The 19,553-nt window shown below is 36.5% G+C and overlaps 2 protein-coding genes across 2 annotated transcripts; one reads left to right on the plus strand and one right to left on the minus strand.

Moving 5' to 3' along the window:
• The first annotated feature begins 204 nt into the window (after positions 1-204).
• LOC107585388 (protein FAM69B-like) lies at positions 205-9,311 on the plus strand. Its single transcript, XM_016272396.1, has 5 exons — positions 205-675; positions 2,614-2,748; positions 4,232-4,339; positions 4,815-4,991; positions 6,946-9,311. The coding sequence occupies exons 1-5, from the start codon at positions 610-612 to the stop codon at positions 7,756-7,758; spliced, it is 1,299 nt and encodes a 432-aa protein (XP_016127882.1). The 5' UTR covers positions 205-609; the 3' UTR covers positions 7,759-9,311.
• Positions 9,312-15,691: 6,380 nt separating this feature from the next.
• On the minus strand, positions 15,692-19,260 carry LOC107585465 (28S ribosomal protein S2, mitochondrial-like). The gene is given in 4 exon segments (XM_016272485.1): positions 15,692-16,407; positions 16,952-17,081; positions 18,823-18,936; positions 19,179-19,260. Coding segments are annotated over 4 exon segments (777 nt in total). The 5' UTR covers positions 19,204-19,260; the 3' UTR covers positions 15,692-15,899.
• Between the last annotated feature and the right edge of the window lie 293 nt (positions 19,261-19,553).

A 19,553-nucleotide genomic window follows, 5' to 3' on the forward strand; every position in this document is an offset into this window, starting at 1 on the left:
TATTGCTACAAACATACCTGTGCAACTTATGACTGGTTTTGTGGTCCAGGGTCACATATTTTATTTGATGATATTTGAAGATAGCCTATTTCCCCCTTATTTCTATTCAGTGAGATTTAAAGAGACAGTGTTGTTTGTTTTCTGTCGGTAGCGGAAATCAGGGTCTCTTCCCCTTTAAGACGCTTTGTAGAGTCGCAGAGAGGCCGCGTCTCCAGCTGATCGTCAGTGGTTCCAGCACCATCTCGTCCACCAGATTCGCACTGATCTTTGGCACAATACGTCCCTTAGAATCAAACGTCGGTCTAAATAACGCGCAGATGTCAGAGCTGGTTTTTAACGCATCTTTGGCCGCGCGAGGATGATGCCTGGAGCTCGCGTGTCCTTGAGTTGAGCACCAGCAGCATGGCATGGTTCTCCATCGCACGGCCGATTGCTTCTCGAAATGAAAGCGCATGGTGATGAAATAAGAGTAAATGTGTATTTTCGCTCTTGTGTGCGCTGGAGAACACTGCTGGGCCGCCTGTAATGGAGGAGACGAGATGAGAAAGTGAAGGCGTGTTTGGAGAGCAATCTTTATTTGTGTTGTGCATCATCAGTGTTACTGTGAAGATGCCGAGGAGTTTACGCAAGCTGGTGCACCTGGTGCTCTTTTGTCCCTTGTCTAAGGGTCTACAGGTAACTTTTTCAATAGAAAGACCATGTCTGGTTATGTTTTTCCTTATAAAGATTTAGAAATAACACAAAAGTACCATGGTATTACCATGTATTTGAGTATGACACCATGGTAAGTGTTTCCTGGGCATGGTATTACCATGAATACTGCATAAATAATATCGTGATGCATGAAGATGGAAGTCATTCAGCACCATGATAAGGAAAACTGGGGCTAGTTGTCACACATTTTACTCTATATTAAACATTTCACAATTTTTGCTCAGAAAAACAGTTTTGTGACAACATGCCCCGGTTATATAGGGGGAACCTGCCATAAGATAACGTATTATAGGCTTTTCAAAAAAAAAAAATGTAAGCAAATTTATGAAACTGTGATTATGTTAAAGGTAATGCATAAAGAAAATGCATGCATAACTGTACTCCTTATAATTACTGAAATGTCTTTGTGAGCCAGTGTGACAATATACATTGTGTGATCCATATACATTACCATCACTGTAGCTTCCTTTTTTATTTCTATTGCATTTTTCAGATTTTTTAAAAGGCAATCTACATAAATCATATGAAAGAGGAACGGTCATTTTAATTGTTGCCGTTAATTCCAGCTTTAGGTAATCACACACACACACACACACACACACACACACGGCAGGTCTGAGTGCTTAATGCACACCGCATGCTGACAGTATTTCTGTAGATCCGCACTAAGAGCCCTCTTTCATAAGTGCACTCACTGTAAGTGCACACTGTAACACTGTGACCGTTTGAGATGGTGTAGGTCAAATCTGTCATATTCATTGCTGAACCCTGCGCTGAAGATGTCACAGATGACAAATGCATCTTTCGTTTCTCTCTTACAAGAGGACGAAAACTGCAGGGATTCGACCTGAAGTTAAACAAAACACAGTTCCTCAGGTTAAGCAGACGACAGACCATTATTAAAGGGATAGTTCACTACAAAATGAAAATTCTGTCATTATTTATTTACTCACCTTCGTGTTGTCGCAAACTTGTATGACTTTCTTTACTCTGTAGAACACAAAAGGAAAAATTAGTGTTTTAGTAGTATTTCCCCCCGTGCAATTACAGTAGATGGGGACTGAGGCTTTCAGTCTTCAAGAATGATGCAAAAGCATTATAAATGGATTATAAAAGTGGTCCATATGACTTGTACTCCATATTGCAAGTCTCTTGAAGTCATATAATAGTTTTATGCAAAGAACAGGCTGATATTGAAGTTACTGAGCTAAATTTGAGATCCGAATCAGATCAATTTGTGAACTAACCATTTAGGCTGGAAATTAAGAACTATATCAGTGGATTCATTGAAATTGATGGGCTCAAAATAATAATTATTTCATGCATACATCATGAACTTTTAAGGTATGTGCCAAGAAGTGCTAAGGTAAGATGTTTCAAAACTATCAGTGGATAATTAATCTCATTCTGACGGCACCCAGTCATATGTATGTGTATTTATATATATATATATATATATATACAGTGGTGTGAAAAATTTCACACCACTGTATATACATAATAAATATATACAGTACACAAACATATATTATGTAAACAAACTTTTATTTTGGATGTGATTAATCGTTTGACAGCACTGGAATTAATACTACGTTTTGCTTATTTTTTGCTTGTATGTATATATATATATATATATCCTGCATTCCAATTCAAATCAATCCATGTAAAATACAGCTAACACAATACAAATATGATTTATGAAAATGAATCTATAAAAATTGCATGATTTTTACACTGAAGCCACTTTGCAAAATTCTGATATGTATCCAATACATATTTCCATGTATGAAAGTGAAAATAAGATCTGCATTAAAAATGCAATACAATACAAACGAGAGCTTATATATGTTGTGTGAAATATTGTTGTGTGTACATTTAAGTGTATTATGTCTCCTTCAGTCCCGTTTACCTGCAGTTAAGGTCAAGTACCTGTTGGTGGCGTGGTTTGGGATTCTGGTGGCCAGCTGGGTGATCTATATGCAGTATTCCTCTTATTCAGAGCTCTGCAGAGGACACGTCTGTACCATGCTCATCGTAAGTCACAGCATCCTCCATAATGCATGAGTTGCACATCCCTTCCCATGAGCGCCATTCCTCGCCACTTAGGAGAAAGCAACATGGAATAGACAGGATTTGCCACTTCATTGCATTGCAGGTTAAGACAGAGTGTGAGTGTCTGATGATGATTCATGATGATTGACAAACACTTCAGTGTGTTCACATACAGTCCATACACACAGATGGTGTAATATTGAAGCTGTTTTGCCTTCTAGCATTTCACTGACAGGAAGTCCTTGTACATAGCTGCAGAATGAGAGAGGAACTGGAAAATTAAAAGGAGGAAGCAAGAGAGAGTTGACAGATCATAATTATACCATTATGAAAGCCCCTTTTTTATTGTTACTTATTTTATTGTTCAGGATGTAAACACAAACCTCTCAGGAAAGTAGAACTTCCTCTTACTGTGATGATTTACATTCACAGTCATAGTTTTTTCTTAAAAAAGATAATCTACTCGTATTTTTCTATCCTGTGGCATTTTTAGTGGAGCAATTAGATTGTGCTTTTCAAACATCTGTAGTGTATCGTAACTAGTGTGGTCAAGCTTCAAAATGGCAAACAAAAATGTACCATAAAAGTTGTCCATACAACCTGTGCACTATATTCCAAACCTAGATTTAAAGGAATAGTTCACCCAAAAAAATGAAAAACATTTTGACATAATTTACTCAGCCTTAAGTTGTTCCAAACCTGTATGCATTTATGTCTTCTGCTAAACGCAAAAGAAGATATTTTGAAGAAAATGGCCAACCAAACAGTTGCCGGTCCCCATTAACTTCCATTGAATGGAAAACTGGAAGTCAATGGCTACTGTCAACTGTTTGGTTACTTATTTTGTGTGAAGGAAATTCAGGTTTGTAACGACTTGAGGGTGAGTGAATTATGACACATTTTCATTTTTGGGTGAACTATACCTTTAAGGTACTAGTTGCTGAAAAACCTCACTTTGAGCAACGTTTTTGATGCACTATCCCTTTAAAAAACATTTGGGCTTTCAGAACCTTAAAAATAACGTTAGAATATACATCTATCTATCTATCTATCTATCTATCTATCTATATATATATATATATATATATATAATGTGTGTGTGTGTGTGTGTGTGTGTCAGTGCTGTAGTTTAGACACTTGGTGAGGCCGAGGGGAGGAAAAGCCCTTTTCAGCTCTTGTTTTGCAACATGTGCACTGACAACCGCTTTGGTAGATATCAGAAATGAAAATGATAAGGGAAAGCGAGAACGCAGATGAGTAGTAGTAATTTTAGGCTGATCTGTGCATTTGTGGGTCATCATCTGCCCAAGCCACCAGTCCATCATGACGTCATGAAGCCCTCTGTCCTCTGACTGGCCAGTTTGTCCTCCGGTTGTTGGCACAAGGCTTTTAAATCGAGAAAAGATGACAAGATGTTTGTGGTTGATGCCTGTCTGTTTCCTGTGTGTGTGTGTGTGTGTTTCAGTGTGATCATTATCGCAGAGGTATTATCTCAGGGTCAGTGTGTAAGTCTCTCTGCGAGGAGAAAACACTGTCTCTTCAACGCTGTCTTTCAACGTCACCGACACAGCAGGTAAACTTTCTAAAATAGATAATTGATTTGCATAAAAAATGTCCAGGTCATATTTAAATTATATTTAAATGATAATTTTTCAGACCAATTTTATCCCCAAAATAGGCAATGCATCTAAAAATGTTACTTTATATTTGCTTTTACAAAAATCTGCGCGATTCTCAATACTGCAAAATATACAATTATTTTGCTATCTTTTTTTTTAAAAGTAATTATTAGTATTATTACTCAACAAACTGAACAACAGTGTATTTGTATAGCTTAATTTACTACAAATTCTAGGTATAAATATTTTTCTATTTAAATTATTTATTTTTACATTACATTAATTAGAATATGTGGGGGAAGTGTGATATATAAATAATGTATAAAAAAATATATATATTTATTGTTGGTCACAATGTGAAAAAAGGCATATATACAATGACATCTGGCACACATAATATGTATTTATATGTAATATACTATATTGCAGATATACGGTGCTGTGTGGAAGGAGAAAGCCGTATTGGTGAAGTGTGGGATTGAAGAGAGCATGAGAGGAGAAAACGGTCCTGACTCTCCACTACGGCATGACAACAGCATCTACGATAAACCCACCCGCGGAACATCCATGGATGAATTCAGAGCGATGCTGCATTCCTTTCTCAAGGTCTTTTTATCTACTTTTTTCTTCATTTTCACAGGATACACAAATATAACAATAAATCAGACCTGTAGTTGACACAGAAACCAGTTTTATATTCTAGTTCTAGAACGCTTGTCCTTAAATTCTAGCTCTTGATGTTTTTAATTTGAACTTGAATTGTTGTGGTACAGATGTTGTGACTAGGGCTGGTATATATAGCTAAAAATATTGTATCTCAATATTTTTCAATCTTTTGACGTCAATTAATAGATGTCCCGATATGATAATGTGAACCATTATTTTAACCTAACAGTTATTGTTTTCAAGCAGATTCAGAATGTTTAATGCAAGTAAGATTCTAGCTCAAAATCAGTGTTTTAATCAGCATATATTGATTGAAAAAAAAAATGAATGATCGAATGAATAATTGAATCAACTTTCCAAAAGGGACAGTTTAAACTGATTCACCAAAATGAATTAAACTTATCAACTCTCATGCCACCTTTGTCAATTTTAAATGTAACATACAGTATATTGCAATGATTTGCAATGTTGATTAGTTGAATTCACCAATAAAATGATCAGAAATATATCATATGAATATTCAATATATCATCCAGCCCTAGTTGTGACTGGTTGGAGATGTTTATGTCCTGCTTAGCAAAGCAGAAACAGATATAAGACAGTCTAACCCTCTCTGAGCTTTCGGCTGTTCCTCAAGGTCCCCTGTAGGAGGGTGAAAATGGAGAGAGAGCAGGGAAGGAAGTGGGGTAACAGGGAAGAGAAGCCAAAAATAACTAACTGAAGGAGCTTGAAAAGGTCACAGGCAGAACAATACACTCACTCTCAGTGTCACAGGGGAGAACAACACTAATACACACACTTAAACACAACCCACACAAAGTGCTGTAAATGGCCGTATAATGCATAATGCTAAAAAAGACCGTACTTTAAAGATCTCATGAAATAAAAATGAGTTTTGTGGTTTGTAGTCCATGTAGGTTCATGTTGAAGCTAATCTGTATGCTAGTGTATATAGCTACTACTAAAATAAATTAAATAATTTTTTCTCTTTATCTCAGAAGAAAACAATCCAAAAATACTGACAATGATCTCATACCGACACAAATACATCGCTTTTTCTCTAAAAGGAAAACATCCCCTTCTCCTAAATCATACATACCACCCACCTCTGACTAGAAATAGAAAGTAGTAAATCATAGTTCATGACTGTGACGTAAGATAAAGGTTATTGTTGGCTATTTTTTTAAAGGAACAAGCCTTTCAGTGTCCTACCCCCCAATGAAGTGTGGGAAATTGCAGGAAATACAGTTGCTCTCATCAAGCCATTTAACAGGGCAATTTGAATTGCTATTCATATCTTATTTTTAGTTATTTTTTTAATAATTTGTTATTTATTACTACTTATGTACAGGGTTTGAAATTAACACCCTCCAACCCACCAAATGCGGGTAAAAATCAGCTGTGGAGGGTAACGCTGGCAGATCACTAGCCAATTTGGCAGGTTACTTTTTCGTAAATTGTTCACTCATTAATTTCTTGGGCAAGTTCATTTAAGCCAAATCTGTGCAGATTTAGTGCAAATACTGAACTTGGTTTCCTTTGCATTGAAGCAATAACGAAGAGTTAAAAAATGACTGAAAACTCACACTATGTCTACACCGGACACAAGCGGCGCAACAAAATACAATAGAACCCATTATGATCAGTGATGGTTGATTTTGGTAATTTTTATTTATTTATTTATTTTGTGGCTAGTAGAAGTTATGAATGGCCGGTAACTTAAAAATGTAGTAGCCAAATTGGCTGGTTAGTGAAAAAGTTCAATTCAAACCCTGCTTATGTATGAACAATATAAACATTTTGTAATTTCGATTACTAATAAATTATATTCAGTCTACGAAATAAAACATTGGATGTTCTAAAATCTCTTTCTCCCTCTTCCATTCATTCACAGGACAGTGTTGGTGAGCAATCATCTCTTAGCACTCTTGTAGCTCGCGTGATTTCTCTGGCGGATGTCAACAGTGATGGCAAAGTTTCGTTAGCGGAGGCGAAATCCGTGTGGGCTTTGCTTCAGATCAATGAATTTGTTTTAATGGTGGCACTGCAAGATAAAGAACATGCTCCACGCTTGCTGGGCTTCTGCGGAGACCTTTATGTGACTGAACCCGTAGCATACAGCGCCCTCTTCAGGCTGGAGGTGCCCGGTTGGCTGCAGCCAGTGTTTCCTGAGGCGCTGGGTGTCGCTCTTAACCAGTGGCTTGCTCCTGCATGGCCACGCAGAGCCCGAATCACCATTGGACTTCTAGAGTTTGTTGAAGAGGTGTTCCATGGCGTATACGGAAGCTTATACATATGTGACGCAAGCCCAAGACGGGTCGGCTACAATGTGAAATATGACTTCAAAATGGCAGACCTTCAAAGCGTAGCATCGGAGGCAACCGTCAAGGGGTTTCTGCGAGGGAGAACTTGTGAAGCAAATGCCGATTGCACTTATGGGCGAGATTGCACAGCAACGTGTGACCGATTGGCAAGGCAGTGCAACGTGGAGGTGGTGCAGCCCAACTTGGCCAAGGTGTGTGCCCTCCTGCAAGACTTCCTACTCTTCGGAGCGCCGTCAGACCTGAGGGAGGACCTGGAGAAACAGCTACGCACCTGTGTGACGCTCAGCGGACTTGCCTCACAGATGGAAGTGCACCATTCCCTTGTTTTGAACAACCTCAAAACACTATTGTGGAAGAAGATCTCAAATACCAAGTACTCCTGAGACCAACATAGGGATGATCAAGAGAAAGGCAATGAAGAGCGAGAGAATTGGAGACTTCCAGAGAACAAAAGTGGGGTCAGTACAATAAGTTCTGGAGGGCCAACAGAATAGCTGAACTCTGCCAGCCACTACGGACTTCAAATTTGTCAAACATCAATTGCAAACATAGGAGGTTGGTGAATGCAAGTTCAGAAAAGGCATGCACTACATCCCCACCCTCAGTTTTACTTCAAAAACTCAACTGAAGAACATTAAACCCTATAGAAACACTTACGGAAGACTCATTTTCTTCTGCCCAAAAGTTCCAAGGTGAAGACTGTCGAGTGGGAACAAAGACAACTGGAAGACATTTCTTTGACCATGCAGCCCCTTGGCAAGTGGGTCCTTTTTGGTGAACTTTTGACTAAGGATCTGGGCTGCAAGCACAAAGATAGGAGATCCTTGTCCATTTCCAAGTAGAAGAAACCCAAGGAGTTTCCAAGAGGATGGTCTTGCTCTACATCCCCTTTCTCTTTTACTTTAGTTACTCAAATGAAGACCCTTTGACCCTAATAAAAAATCCTCCAGAACAATCTCTTTCCTTTTGCCAAAATAGTCAAGTTAAGACTGTTCTTAATTGGAGAAAACCAACTGGAGGACATTTCTTTGACCATGTATTCCCTTCCAAATGATATCTTGAGTCCTGCTTGGTGGACTTGTGGGCAAGGATCTGGGCTGCAAGCACAATGATAATAAGGTCAGTTCCAAGATTTATCCCAAGGAAAGGAGAGTTTCTGAGAGAACGGTCTTACTCTACATTCAAACCCTCTAATTTACTTCAATGAGTCACCTGAAGACCCTTTAACCCTATTGGTACACCTTCAGAAGAATCTCTTTCCTTTGACTGAAAGGTCCAAGGTGAAGTTAGAATGTCTAAGGACATTTATTTAACCGTGCAACCCCTTCCCAAATGAGTCTTTTTTTGGTGAACTTTTGGTTAAGGATCTGGGCTGCAAGCACAAGGATAGTAGGGTCAATTCCAAGAAGTAACCCAAGGAAAAAGTTTCTATGAGGATGGTCTTGCTCTACAACCACGACACCCATAAGCAAGATGCGCAACTTTTGGTTGCAACAGCAGGATTGTTCCTGGAATGCTCTTCTAAGTTGCTTTTTGAAGGATGTAAACTATAGCCACACCCGTTTTAACGTTCAGCTCAGAAGAATATGGATCTTTAGCAATGTTTGGAAGCACCCTTCCTTTGAAGTCAGGAAATGTTGGGACTCTACGCCAAAACCTGCAACACAACCAAGACGTCTACACTGAATTCACTTAATAGGAACGAGTGAAGGTTATATATTATGTCTTTTTACAGGGTGCATGTTGTGTTCGTATGTGTGTGCGCTTGTTCTGGGAGGATGTTTCTCTCATGTTGTAGTTTTCACAGGAAGGATACTGCTTTTTCGAGCAGTCTGGAGAGTTTGTGATGGGATTTGTACTTGAACTGTGAAATTACTTACTGTGTTTCTCAGGGTTTGTCTGTAATGTGCTTGGAACAAGATTACTATTAACATTAAACCTACACTCTTAAAAATAAAGGTTCTTCAAGCGATGCCATAGAAGAACCATTTTTGGTTCCACAAAGAACCATTCAGTCAAAGGTTCTTTAAAGAACCATCTCTTTCTTACCTTTTTGTAATCTGAAGAACCTTATTTCGCCACAAAGAACCTTTTGTCAAACAGAAAGGTTCTTCAGATGTTAAAGGTTCTTTATGGAACCATTTAGACAAAAAGGTTCTTCTATGGCATCGTGAAGCACCTTTATTTTTAAGCGTGTAGATGAAGTGGAATTATAGTGTCACGGTAAACAAAATACAGAGTTTGAGGAATCAAGGCCCAGCGACTGTGTATGTGCAGGATTATAAAACACATCTGCATATAAACCTGAAAGTGTGTGTGCATAATGTAAACATCTCCTTGACTCACAGTAGGCAGTTTTATAAACTTCTCTTACACTAGCCTAACAAATCAAATCTCAAGTTGCATTTCATTAATACTAAACAACTGGCACATTCCACAAAAAGTTCCAAGTGCACATTTCAAGATCATTCTCCTCCTCGATCTTGAAATTTTGTTTCTGCACAGATCCATGTACATGTATGTGATTTTGAGTTGATTTTGCAGACATGAGACACAAAGGACAAGCTTTTGTCTTCTAGTGTGCACTAGGCTTTAGTACAGTTTCACATTGTTATGAATGAAGTGATTTTATGTACAATAAAATCATGTTTATTATTTTATTTTGCGCCTCTTAGGAGAGCAGCACAATTAGCATGGGGACTTGTTAAGGCTCCTAAATACTAATTTATTTGACCTCCATCAATTTGTTCAGATATTATTCATTGAGTAAATGTTTGAAACTTAAATTGTGTGTATGGGTTGTTTTTTCTTCTTTTTTTTTGGTGAGGCACAGGTACACAAAGTACAGCACTTGTTCGAAGGACAAACACAACAGCACGTATCCTTTTACTCGACCTTTCGAAAGAAACAAGGAATCAGTATATATTAGTCCAGGGAGGCCTCCCAAAACCACCTCACCTTTAAAAGGACACGATACCAACAGGAACAAAACATGTAAATTCACATGCTGGACAAACCTGAAACAACCTGTTATTTATGTATTGATTTAAACAAGGATAATTACATTTGTCAATTTGTTAGTTTAATAAAATCTGCTATAATTAAACACTGCATTGTAAGTAAAGCTTACTTTATAAATTATATAAAAACAACAACAAAAAACATAGCAACAAAACTCGGAGGGTTTATTTTGTGATAATGACTAGTTGACATGGCCTTCAAAATAAATGGATTATTGATTTGAAACAATTGTAATGTTCGTGGCTCGTTAAAGAATAAAGTGTCATGCACTAATGTGGGTTATGATCTTGTTCAGCTGTTCCAAAAAGCAGGTGGAGATTGACAACTGCAGACACAGGTATATAACACACAACAGGTGTAAATGTTGCAGTCAGCTGACTTGTTCCATGTGGTTCGTCACGTTCCTGAAATTAAAGCAAAATAAAGATTAAAGCGATGCTCCATTTTTGAGAAAGTAAAAATAATCACAATGCACTTAACACAAAGCATGTGGTTTCATGGGCAGGAGAGATCTGCACTTTTTTCTGCACAGATTTTAGGGGAAATCTGTGAAATAATTTATTTTTGACCCCATTTATCCCTGTGACATGAAATATTAGGCCAATTTTATTTTGTTTTAATGGAACTGTTGTTTATACCTTTAGATAAAATAAAATAAAAAATTGTTGCATATGTGCATTTATATTAATTTTGTTCCTAGTGGCTCAGTGGTAGAGCATTGCGTTAGCAGCGCAAAAGGTCGTGGGTTCAATTCCCAGGGAACACACATACTGGTGAAAATGTATAGCCTGAATGCACTGTAAGTCGCTTTGGATAAAAGCCTCTGCTAAATGCATAAATTATAAATTAATTATATTGAGAATCACACTTGATAGTCCAAGTGTTTAATGCACATAGTATGACATAGTGAGAATATAGAGTTCATACTAATTAAAAACAACTGTATTCAGACCCAAACTAAGTAAAATGATGCGATTTGGTGCTGTTGCTAATATGTATGTGGCCAAAAGTAGATGAAATTCTGATTGCTTGAAAACCAATTAGTTCTTCATAACAGACTACTTACATTAAATGCATATAAATATCAGTGTTCATATCTCCCTATAATAAGTCTGTGTAAGATGGATGATATTTGTGACTCTGGACCACAAAACCAGTCATAAGGGTCAATTTTTCAAAATCGAGATGTATAGATCATCTGAAAGCTGAATAAATAAGCTTTCCATTGATGTATGGTTTGTTAGGATAGAACAATATTTGGCAGAGATACAACTATTTGAAAATCTGGAATCCGAGGGTGCAAAAAAATCTAAATATTGAGAAAATCGCCTTTAAAGTGATCCAGATGAAGTTCTTAGCAATGCATATTACTAATCAAAAATTAAGCTTTAATATATTTACGGTAGGAAATTTACTAAATATCTTCATGGAACATGATCTTTACTTAATATACTCATGGAGTTTGGCAAAAGAAAAAGAAAAATTGATCATTTTGACCCATACAATGTATCTTTGGCTATTGCTACAAATATACCTGTGCAACTTGAGACTGGTTTTGTGGTCCAGGGTCACATTTATGCTTTGTTTTATGATCAAAATATATGCGATGCAATCCAATGATGATTGAGAGATGAACAAATAAACATTCCTAAAAAACCTGCTGATCTTATTTGATACATTTTATCAAATAAAATGATAACTGATGTATGGGTAATCAAGTAAACCTATGCTGCTTCAGTCCAGTAAGTGTTCATCTTGAAATATTACTATAAATATAAATAGTGCAGATAACAGCCATGTACAGTTGTATGGAAATGGGAAAAAATTGGTCTATTATTTCAACTTTCTCTGTTTGTAGGGTCTTTAAGATGAGGTTAAGGACCAATCTTACAGGATTCACATCCCTGCTTGAAACAGGGTCTCATGCTGGTTTGTAGGGTCTGTCCTGTCATTCAATCTTTGCACTGTGGAATTATGGGTACAAAGTGTAGTTTCTAGTGCCCTGTTGCTCTTTGCTTCCTCATGACACAGAAACGGCAAATTCAGCTGTGCTGCAACGCCTCGAGGAGCAACCAGTGTGTGTGTGTTTTACTTACTATTTCAGCTTGCTGTAGAGTCGACCTTTGACCTCTGTTCAAGACTCTAGGTCACAACCCATGTGAAGTGCAGCTTCATTTCATCTATTTCTTGTGTCACATAGTTACAAAAACACGTTACAATCTACAACACCCAAATACAAAGAAACATTGATGGAGAATAATGGAGCATTTAGAAAGGGTTTCACAGGCTGACATGGGCACTAACACACAGAGGTCTGGGTTGGGTTATCCGGCCTCGTTCCAAGCCCCCGGTCCACCATACAGGACAGCAGGGTCGATCGCAAGCCAGTTTCTTTCTGCCCACTTTTAGCACAACAGTGGCATCACTGCCAGAGTTACGTCTCATGGTGCAAAACCCAGAGAACACCCAACTACACACACCTTTACACAAGACTTCACTGCACACATGATGGGTAGCTTGACATTTCACATTTTTCTGATTTGTGTATAATTATTATGCACTTTTATGATATTGAGAGATTATGTAGAATAATTTTAGCATACTTAAATTTTTTTTTTATATATATATAGCTAAGTTTGGGGTCAGTATGCTCACCAATGCTGCATTTAAAAAAAAATAAAAAATACAGGAAAAACAGTAATATTGTGAAATAAAAATTGTAAAATAAAAATAATTTAAAATAACTATTTTCTATGTGAATATATTTTAAAACGTAATTTATTACTTTGACGCAAAGCAGAATTTTCTGAATCATTACTCCAGTCTTCAGTGTCACGTGATCCTTCAGAAATCACTTTTCATCAATTTAATGCATCCTTACTGAATAAAAGTATTTTTAACGGACTGTATTGACCCCAACAATTTAATTTAAAATGTCAATTAAAATGTGAAAAATTATGTACAATTTTAATAAAGATTTTTTTTACATACAGATAACATTATTTACTTTGCATAAGCTTTTTTAACTTCTCTTATCACCTTTAAATGTTTTTAAGATTTCATTTTGGCACAAGTACTAAATTCAACTTATCATTCAACTTATTTTAAGGTGTAACAAAATTAGTCCTTCAGCAGAGACCCACCATATATGCTTAAAATATTGTTGACAATTTAAATCCTTACCTGATGGTAGAATATCATGGTGGTTTCCAAACAGAAAGAAAAAGTTCTTCTTTCAGGGTCTGTAGTAGATTTAAAGCATAATTATATATCTCTTTCTTCTTTTTTTCTGTAAATTAGACCCCTCACTGGTGTGGGTTCAGTGTTTCCAGCTCTTTCCAGTGATTAACAGCAGTGAGTGTCAAACATATTGCGCCTCCTACCGACACAAGCACGCTACTGCGTCAACTCAAAAGGCAGGACCGCTATGTCCAACAATAAAAATAAGCCCCAGCAGTAAAGCATGACAACTCTGTTAGATTGTTAGTATTTGAAGTGCATATTTCAGGTTGTTTGCACTGCACAGCAACGTTTTGGCGTTAATGACAGGCTGGTTGCACGCAACACGTGGGTGGTTTCAGAACGTTTTTAACCTGTTAGCCTTCCAGTGTGTCGCCGGTGGTACACTGCGTGTGTTAGAGGTTAAAGGGTTAGTTCACCCAAAAATTAAAATTATGTCATTAATTAATTACCCTCATGTCGTTTCAAACCCGTAAGACCTTCGTTCATCTTCGGAACACAAATTCAGATATTTCTGATGGAATCTCCTGTTGCTGAATAGACAGCAAGGCAACTGAAATGTTCCCAGACCCAGAAACGTAGCAAGGAGATCTGTAAAATAATCCATGTGACATCAGTGATTCATCCGCAATTATACGAAGCTACGAGAATACTTTTTGTGTGCAAAAAAAACAAAACAAAAAACTTTATTCAACAATTCGTCTCCTCCGCATCACCCTGGTGCCATTTTGGAGAATATCCGCTGACGACGACGTAAACAGCGTATGCTGTTCTGTGTCAGCTGCGTCACGCCGGATCTGTTTCCTACGTTGTTGTGATTTGATTTCATACGTTGTTTACGTCCAGCAAATATTCTCCATAGCTAGCCTACTGAAAGTATATCATAGCAAAAGTACGTTATCACGCTGTTTCTTTTGCTGATAAAGCAACACAAGTACAATCATTATATACATATATAAAACATATTTTAAATTACTGACATGCAGTTGACTCTTGCTAGTGGTGCCACATTAAAACTTGCATTAGATAACCAGATGGTTAAAATTAATCCTAAAAGTCAAACCTCTTCTTAAAGTTATTTGAAAACTGATATTTATGCACATAAGTACATACAATAAACATCACATTTGGATTTGTGAAACTTTATTGGGTTCACATAACCCAATAAATCAATGGCAATTAATAAAACAATAATAAATAAATAAATATTCAGTTTGAAGTCATTGGATTTTACATTTTCAAATTAAGCAAATCTTTAGTTCTGCATGGGAGCCTGTCACTGCCAGAGAATAAAAAAAATTAAAACTATAAAAATATCTCACAATTCCGACTTTTTTTCTCACAATTTTGACTTTTTCCACAATTCTGAGTTTATATCTTGCCATTCTGAGAAAATATTCTCAGAACTGAAAAAAAAATTGGAATTGCAAGATATAAACGTAATTCTGAGAATAAAAGTCTGAATTGCATGGTGGCCCAGTAGTGCACAACACAACGCAATTAAAAAAGCAAACATAAGCTCAAAACACAACGCAATTCAAAAAGCAAACATAAACTCACAACACAAAGCAATTCAAAAAGCAAACATAAACTCACAACATAACGACATTAAGCCCACAACACAACGACATTAAGCCACAGCACAACGGAAATGCTCCCGATCACTAGGGGGCAGTGTTGACAGTTAAACAGTTGTGAGCTTAATGTCCTTGTGTTGTTGTTTAATGTCGTTGTGTTGTGAGCTTAATGTCGTTGTGTTGTGAGCTTAATGGGATTGTGTTGTGGCTTAATGTCGTTGTGTTGTGAGCTTATGTTTGCTTTTTGAATTGCATTGTGTTGTGCACTACTGGGCCACCATAGAATTGTGAGATAAAAAGTAGCATTTACCGTTTTTATTCAAAAAATCAATGAATTATGAGATTGAAACTCAGAAATCTGAGAAAAAAATTGTAATGCAGGATATAAGCTAAGAATTTAAACTTTTTTCTTGAAATTCCGAATCTTGCAATTCTGAGAGAAGCAAAAGAAACAACGAAATTGTGAGAAAAAGTTGCAATTACCTTTTTTATTCTGTGGTGGAAATTGGCTTCCATAGTTCTAGGATGGTCACATGTTTTACATTTTTAGGTACTGAACTTTAATCAAAATAATACATTAATATGACAGAATTTTACTTTTTGGACTCATATTTCTACTGAACTTTCTATGCGAGGACAACATCCACACAAACTCTGATAGAGATGTTGAAGCTCGTTGACCTGCTTCATACTGAGGCTGAAATCCCCTTGAGAAGCTCCATCTGCCTCCTCTTGTCCTTTGCTCTGTTAATGGTCATTTTAAATAGCCGGCAGTACATCTCCATGGCAACAGGAGTGTCATCGTTGCCGGGCACTGGGTATGTGATGAGACTGGGGTTACAGTTAGAGTCCACAATCCCCACCGTGGGAATATTCATTTTGGCCGCGTCCCGGATGCCGACGTGCTGCTGGAAGACGTTATTGAGTGTGGAGAAGAAAACGATGAGGTCCGGCAGCCGGACGCCGGGGCTGTACTGAATGGAGGCGTTGGTGAGCAGGCCACCCTTCCAGTAGCGTGTGTGAGCGTATTTATAAATGCATAGATTCATGTATGTGTAGGTGTGTATGTATGTATATAATACAAATATAAAAAATAAAAAAATTGTATAATTGCATAGATTCCATGTAGTTTCTCAATTATACACACAGTTAAAAATAATTTAAAATAAAAAAATGATATAAATTATATAAAAACTGAATGTATTATTCATTATAAGAGTTATATATTAATATAATTAATACAATAATGATTATAAGAAACAACATGTCACACTGAATATTTAATAGCTCACCTAAAAATAAAAATTCTGTTATCATTTACTCCCCCTCATGTTGTTCCAAACCCATAAGACTTTGGTTAATCTTTGAAACACAAATTAATTTGAAAATTATTTTTTTTTAAATGAAACCTGAGAGATTTCTGTCCTCTTTTGAAAGTCCAGGTAAACAAAACTTAAATGATCCAACAAGGTTATAAAGGTGTCATAAAGTGAACCCAAGTCTTGTGAAGAGATTGCTTTATATGATAAACAAAACTATTTGCCTTTTATTTACATCCACTTGATTTGTTTTAGAATGCCTTTATAACCTTTTTGGATTGATCTCTTTAAAAAAATATATTTCCTTGTTTTTCAAAGATGAGCAAAAGTCTCATGAGTTTGGAAATACATGAGAGTAAGTGAATGATGGCAACATTTTAATTTGGGGGTGAACTATCCCTTTAATGTCAATAACCCACCTATGCCGGCAGTCTTTCTTATGTCCAAGATGGACACAGGCTTCAAACAGGTCCTTCATGGTGAAGAGCTCAGACAAGCGGAAATAGTCTGGTTGAGTGAGTGGGAAGTTCAGGATCTTCTCTGTAGCAGCTGAACATATAACACAAACATACAGAAATAATTATGAGCTTTGAATGAATATTATATGTTACAACCTCTTTATGAGAGTCAAGTTTTTTTATGTAGTGCTTTTAACATCATCTTCAGTGCTTCACAGAAAAAACACATGCATCAAAACCAGGGTTGGGGAAAGTTACTTTTAAAAGTAATGCATTACAATATTGCGTTACTCCCTAAAAAAGTAACTAATTACGGTACTTAGTTACTTTTTATGGAAAGTAATGTGTTACGTTACTTTTGAGTTACTTTTTAAATCTGGGCAGGGCTTGCTTGTTTGTTTTTAATATAAAAAAGTTATTTTACAAATGTAAAAGCACTTTTCACAACAGAAATGAAATGAGTACACGCCTCAGGCTGAAGGAAATGCAAATTCACGTCTGTACAGTAGAGGGGGCGCAGCTCACACAAATTGCATGAAGAATATGATGCAGGAGAAGAAAGTTCAACACTATTCAGCAATAACAAAAATGTGTAATTTTTGCTTATTAGTATGGTTGAATTAGATCATCGAAGGTCAGTACCAAAGACATTGGTTAATAAAATGGGATTAAATACATAAATTATATTTGTCTTATTTAACATATTTAATTATTGCAGGTTTATATAAAAAAGCCCTTTTCACAACAGAAATGAAATGAGTACACGCCTCAGGCTGAAGGAAATGCAAATTCACATCTGTACAGTAGAGGGCGCAGCTCACACAAATTGCATGAAGAATATGATGCAGGAGAAGAAAGTTCAACACTATTCAGCAATAACAAAAATGTGTAATTTTTGCTTATTAGTATGGTTGAATTAGATCATCGAAGGTCAGTACCAAAGACATTGGTTAATAAAATGGGATTAAATACATAAATTATATTTGTCTTATTTAACATATTTAATTATTGCAGGTTTATATAATATTCTGAGTTTGCATTTGATTGTTTTTATTCATTTTGAGGAATACTGAATCTGTTTTTGTGCAGTGAGAAGAGTAAATAATGTTCATATTTAGTCTAGAACTACAGTAACATCACAGTGCACACAATGCCTCTGCACTTGCTCCCGATTTCTCTCTTACATGGCAACACGAGAGCTGTCAGTCAAGACATGGGAAACAAAGTAACTAGCGTTACTTATTTGAAAAAGTAACTCAGATATTTTTTTCCAAATTAAAGTAATGCGTTACTTTACTAGTTACTTGAAAAAAGTAATCTGATTACGTAACTTGCGTTACTTGTAATGCGTTACCCCCAACACTGATCAAAGCACATATTTACATTAAAGTCTACATTCCAAATTAAGAGGAATAATTCTGTGAGCAAGCTGATTCTTTATGAAACATCTGTATTAATTTATGTGAACACAATTAAACAACAAGTGGATATTTCCAAAATAAAGTTTTTATTCACTATAGTACTGCACTGTTTTATGTATTAATTACTAGTTCATTTTTAAACAATATTTACATTTATTTTGATAAATTGTTTTAAGGGGTCATATGATGCTTTTTTAAAGATCATTATTTTGTGTATTTGGAGTATGTTGACATGTTAAATATATATTTTTTCTCTAAACATTTCACAGGGACCCCTGACACTCCCCTGTGGCCCCCAAGTTAGAACTCCTTTTCTATACTATAAGCTGACATAAGCTATATCTCTAGGCCGCTGGGTTTGATATACTCTGTACGCATGTGTAATAATCTCTTCATCTCTGACAGTCTCACCGGAGTCTGTCGCTGCTGCCGGTGATTTGACTGCAGCTGCAGCGGAGCTGAATGTCTGTCCGTGACATGAGAACACAGCACAGACCAACCGAGGGCCCCGGAGAACCTGCCTTACTGAAACCGATCATGTTAAATTCATTCATTAAACGATACATATATTTTTATCCAAAGTCTGTTGCAAAACTGCTCAGAAAGTCACTATAAAAAAACTCGATGGTCACGTAATGTTTTATGTCAGTACAAAGCACAAGCAAGACGTTATATTATAATGTTGTTAATTGTTACTATAATATGGTTTACATAATAAAATCTACTTTAAGCGCATTAACGTTAAATAAAAACACGTTTTATTTCACCTCCAGTTAATACGCCCGCTGCCATGTTTTCGTTTGAGCTCCGCCCACTGAGCGAAAGAAGAGTGCAGGATTGTGGGTAATGGTGTTCTAGACAGTGCTTAAAACCGTAGCACTGCACCCCACACAAACTACAAATACCACAATGGCCCAGTGATTTGAAACGAATAGAAACTTTATTCTATCAATTTGACTACAATAAACAATTTAAATCACGGGAATAAAGAACGCTTTATAAAATTAGTAACTGAAACAGAGACAAGTAAAAACAAAATATAAAACTACATATTCTTAAATATTAATTATACTGTACTATACATGTATTCTCCTGAACACGTGACGTGAACCTCATATTTTCCAGCGGCTTCGGTTTACCTG

The sequence above is a fragment of the Sinocyclocheilus grahami genome, unplaced genomic scaffold (genome assembly GCF_001515645.1).
Source record: "Sinocyclocheilus grahami isolate Dianchi unplaced genomic scaffold, SAMN03320097.WGS_v1.1 scaffold70.1, whole genome shotgun sequence".
NCBI classification, from domain to species: Eukaryota; Metazoa; Chordata; class Actinopteri; order Cypriniformes; family Cyprinidae; genus Sinocyclocheilus; species Sinocyclocheilus grahami.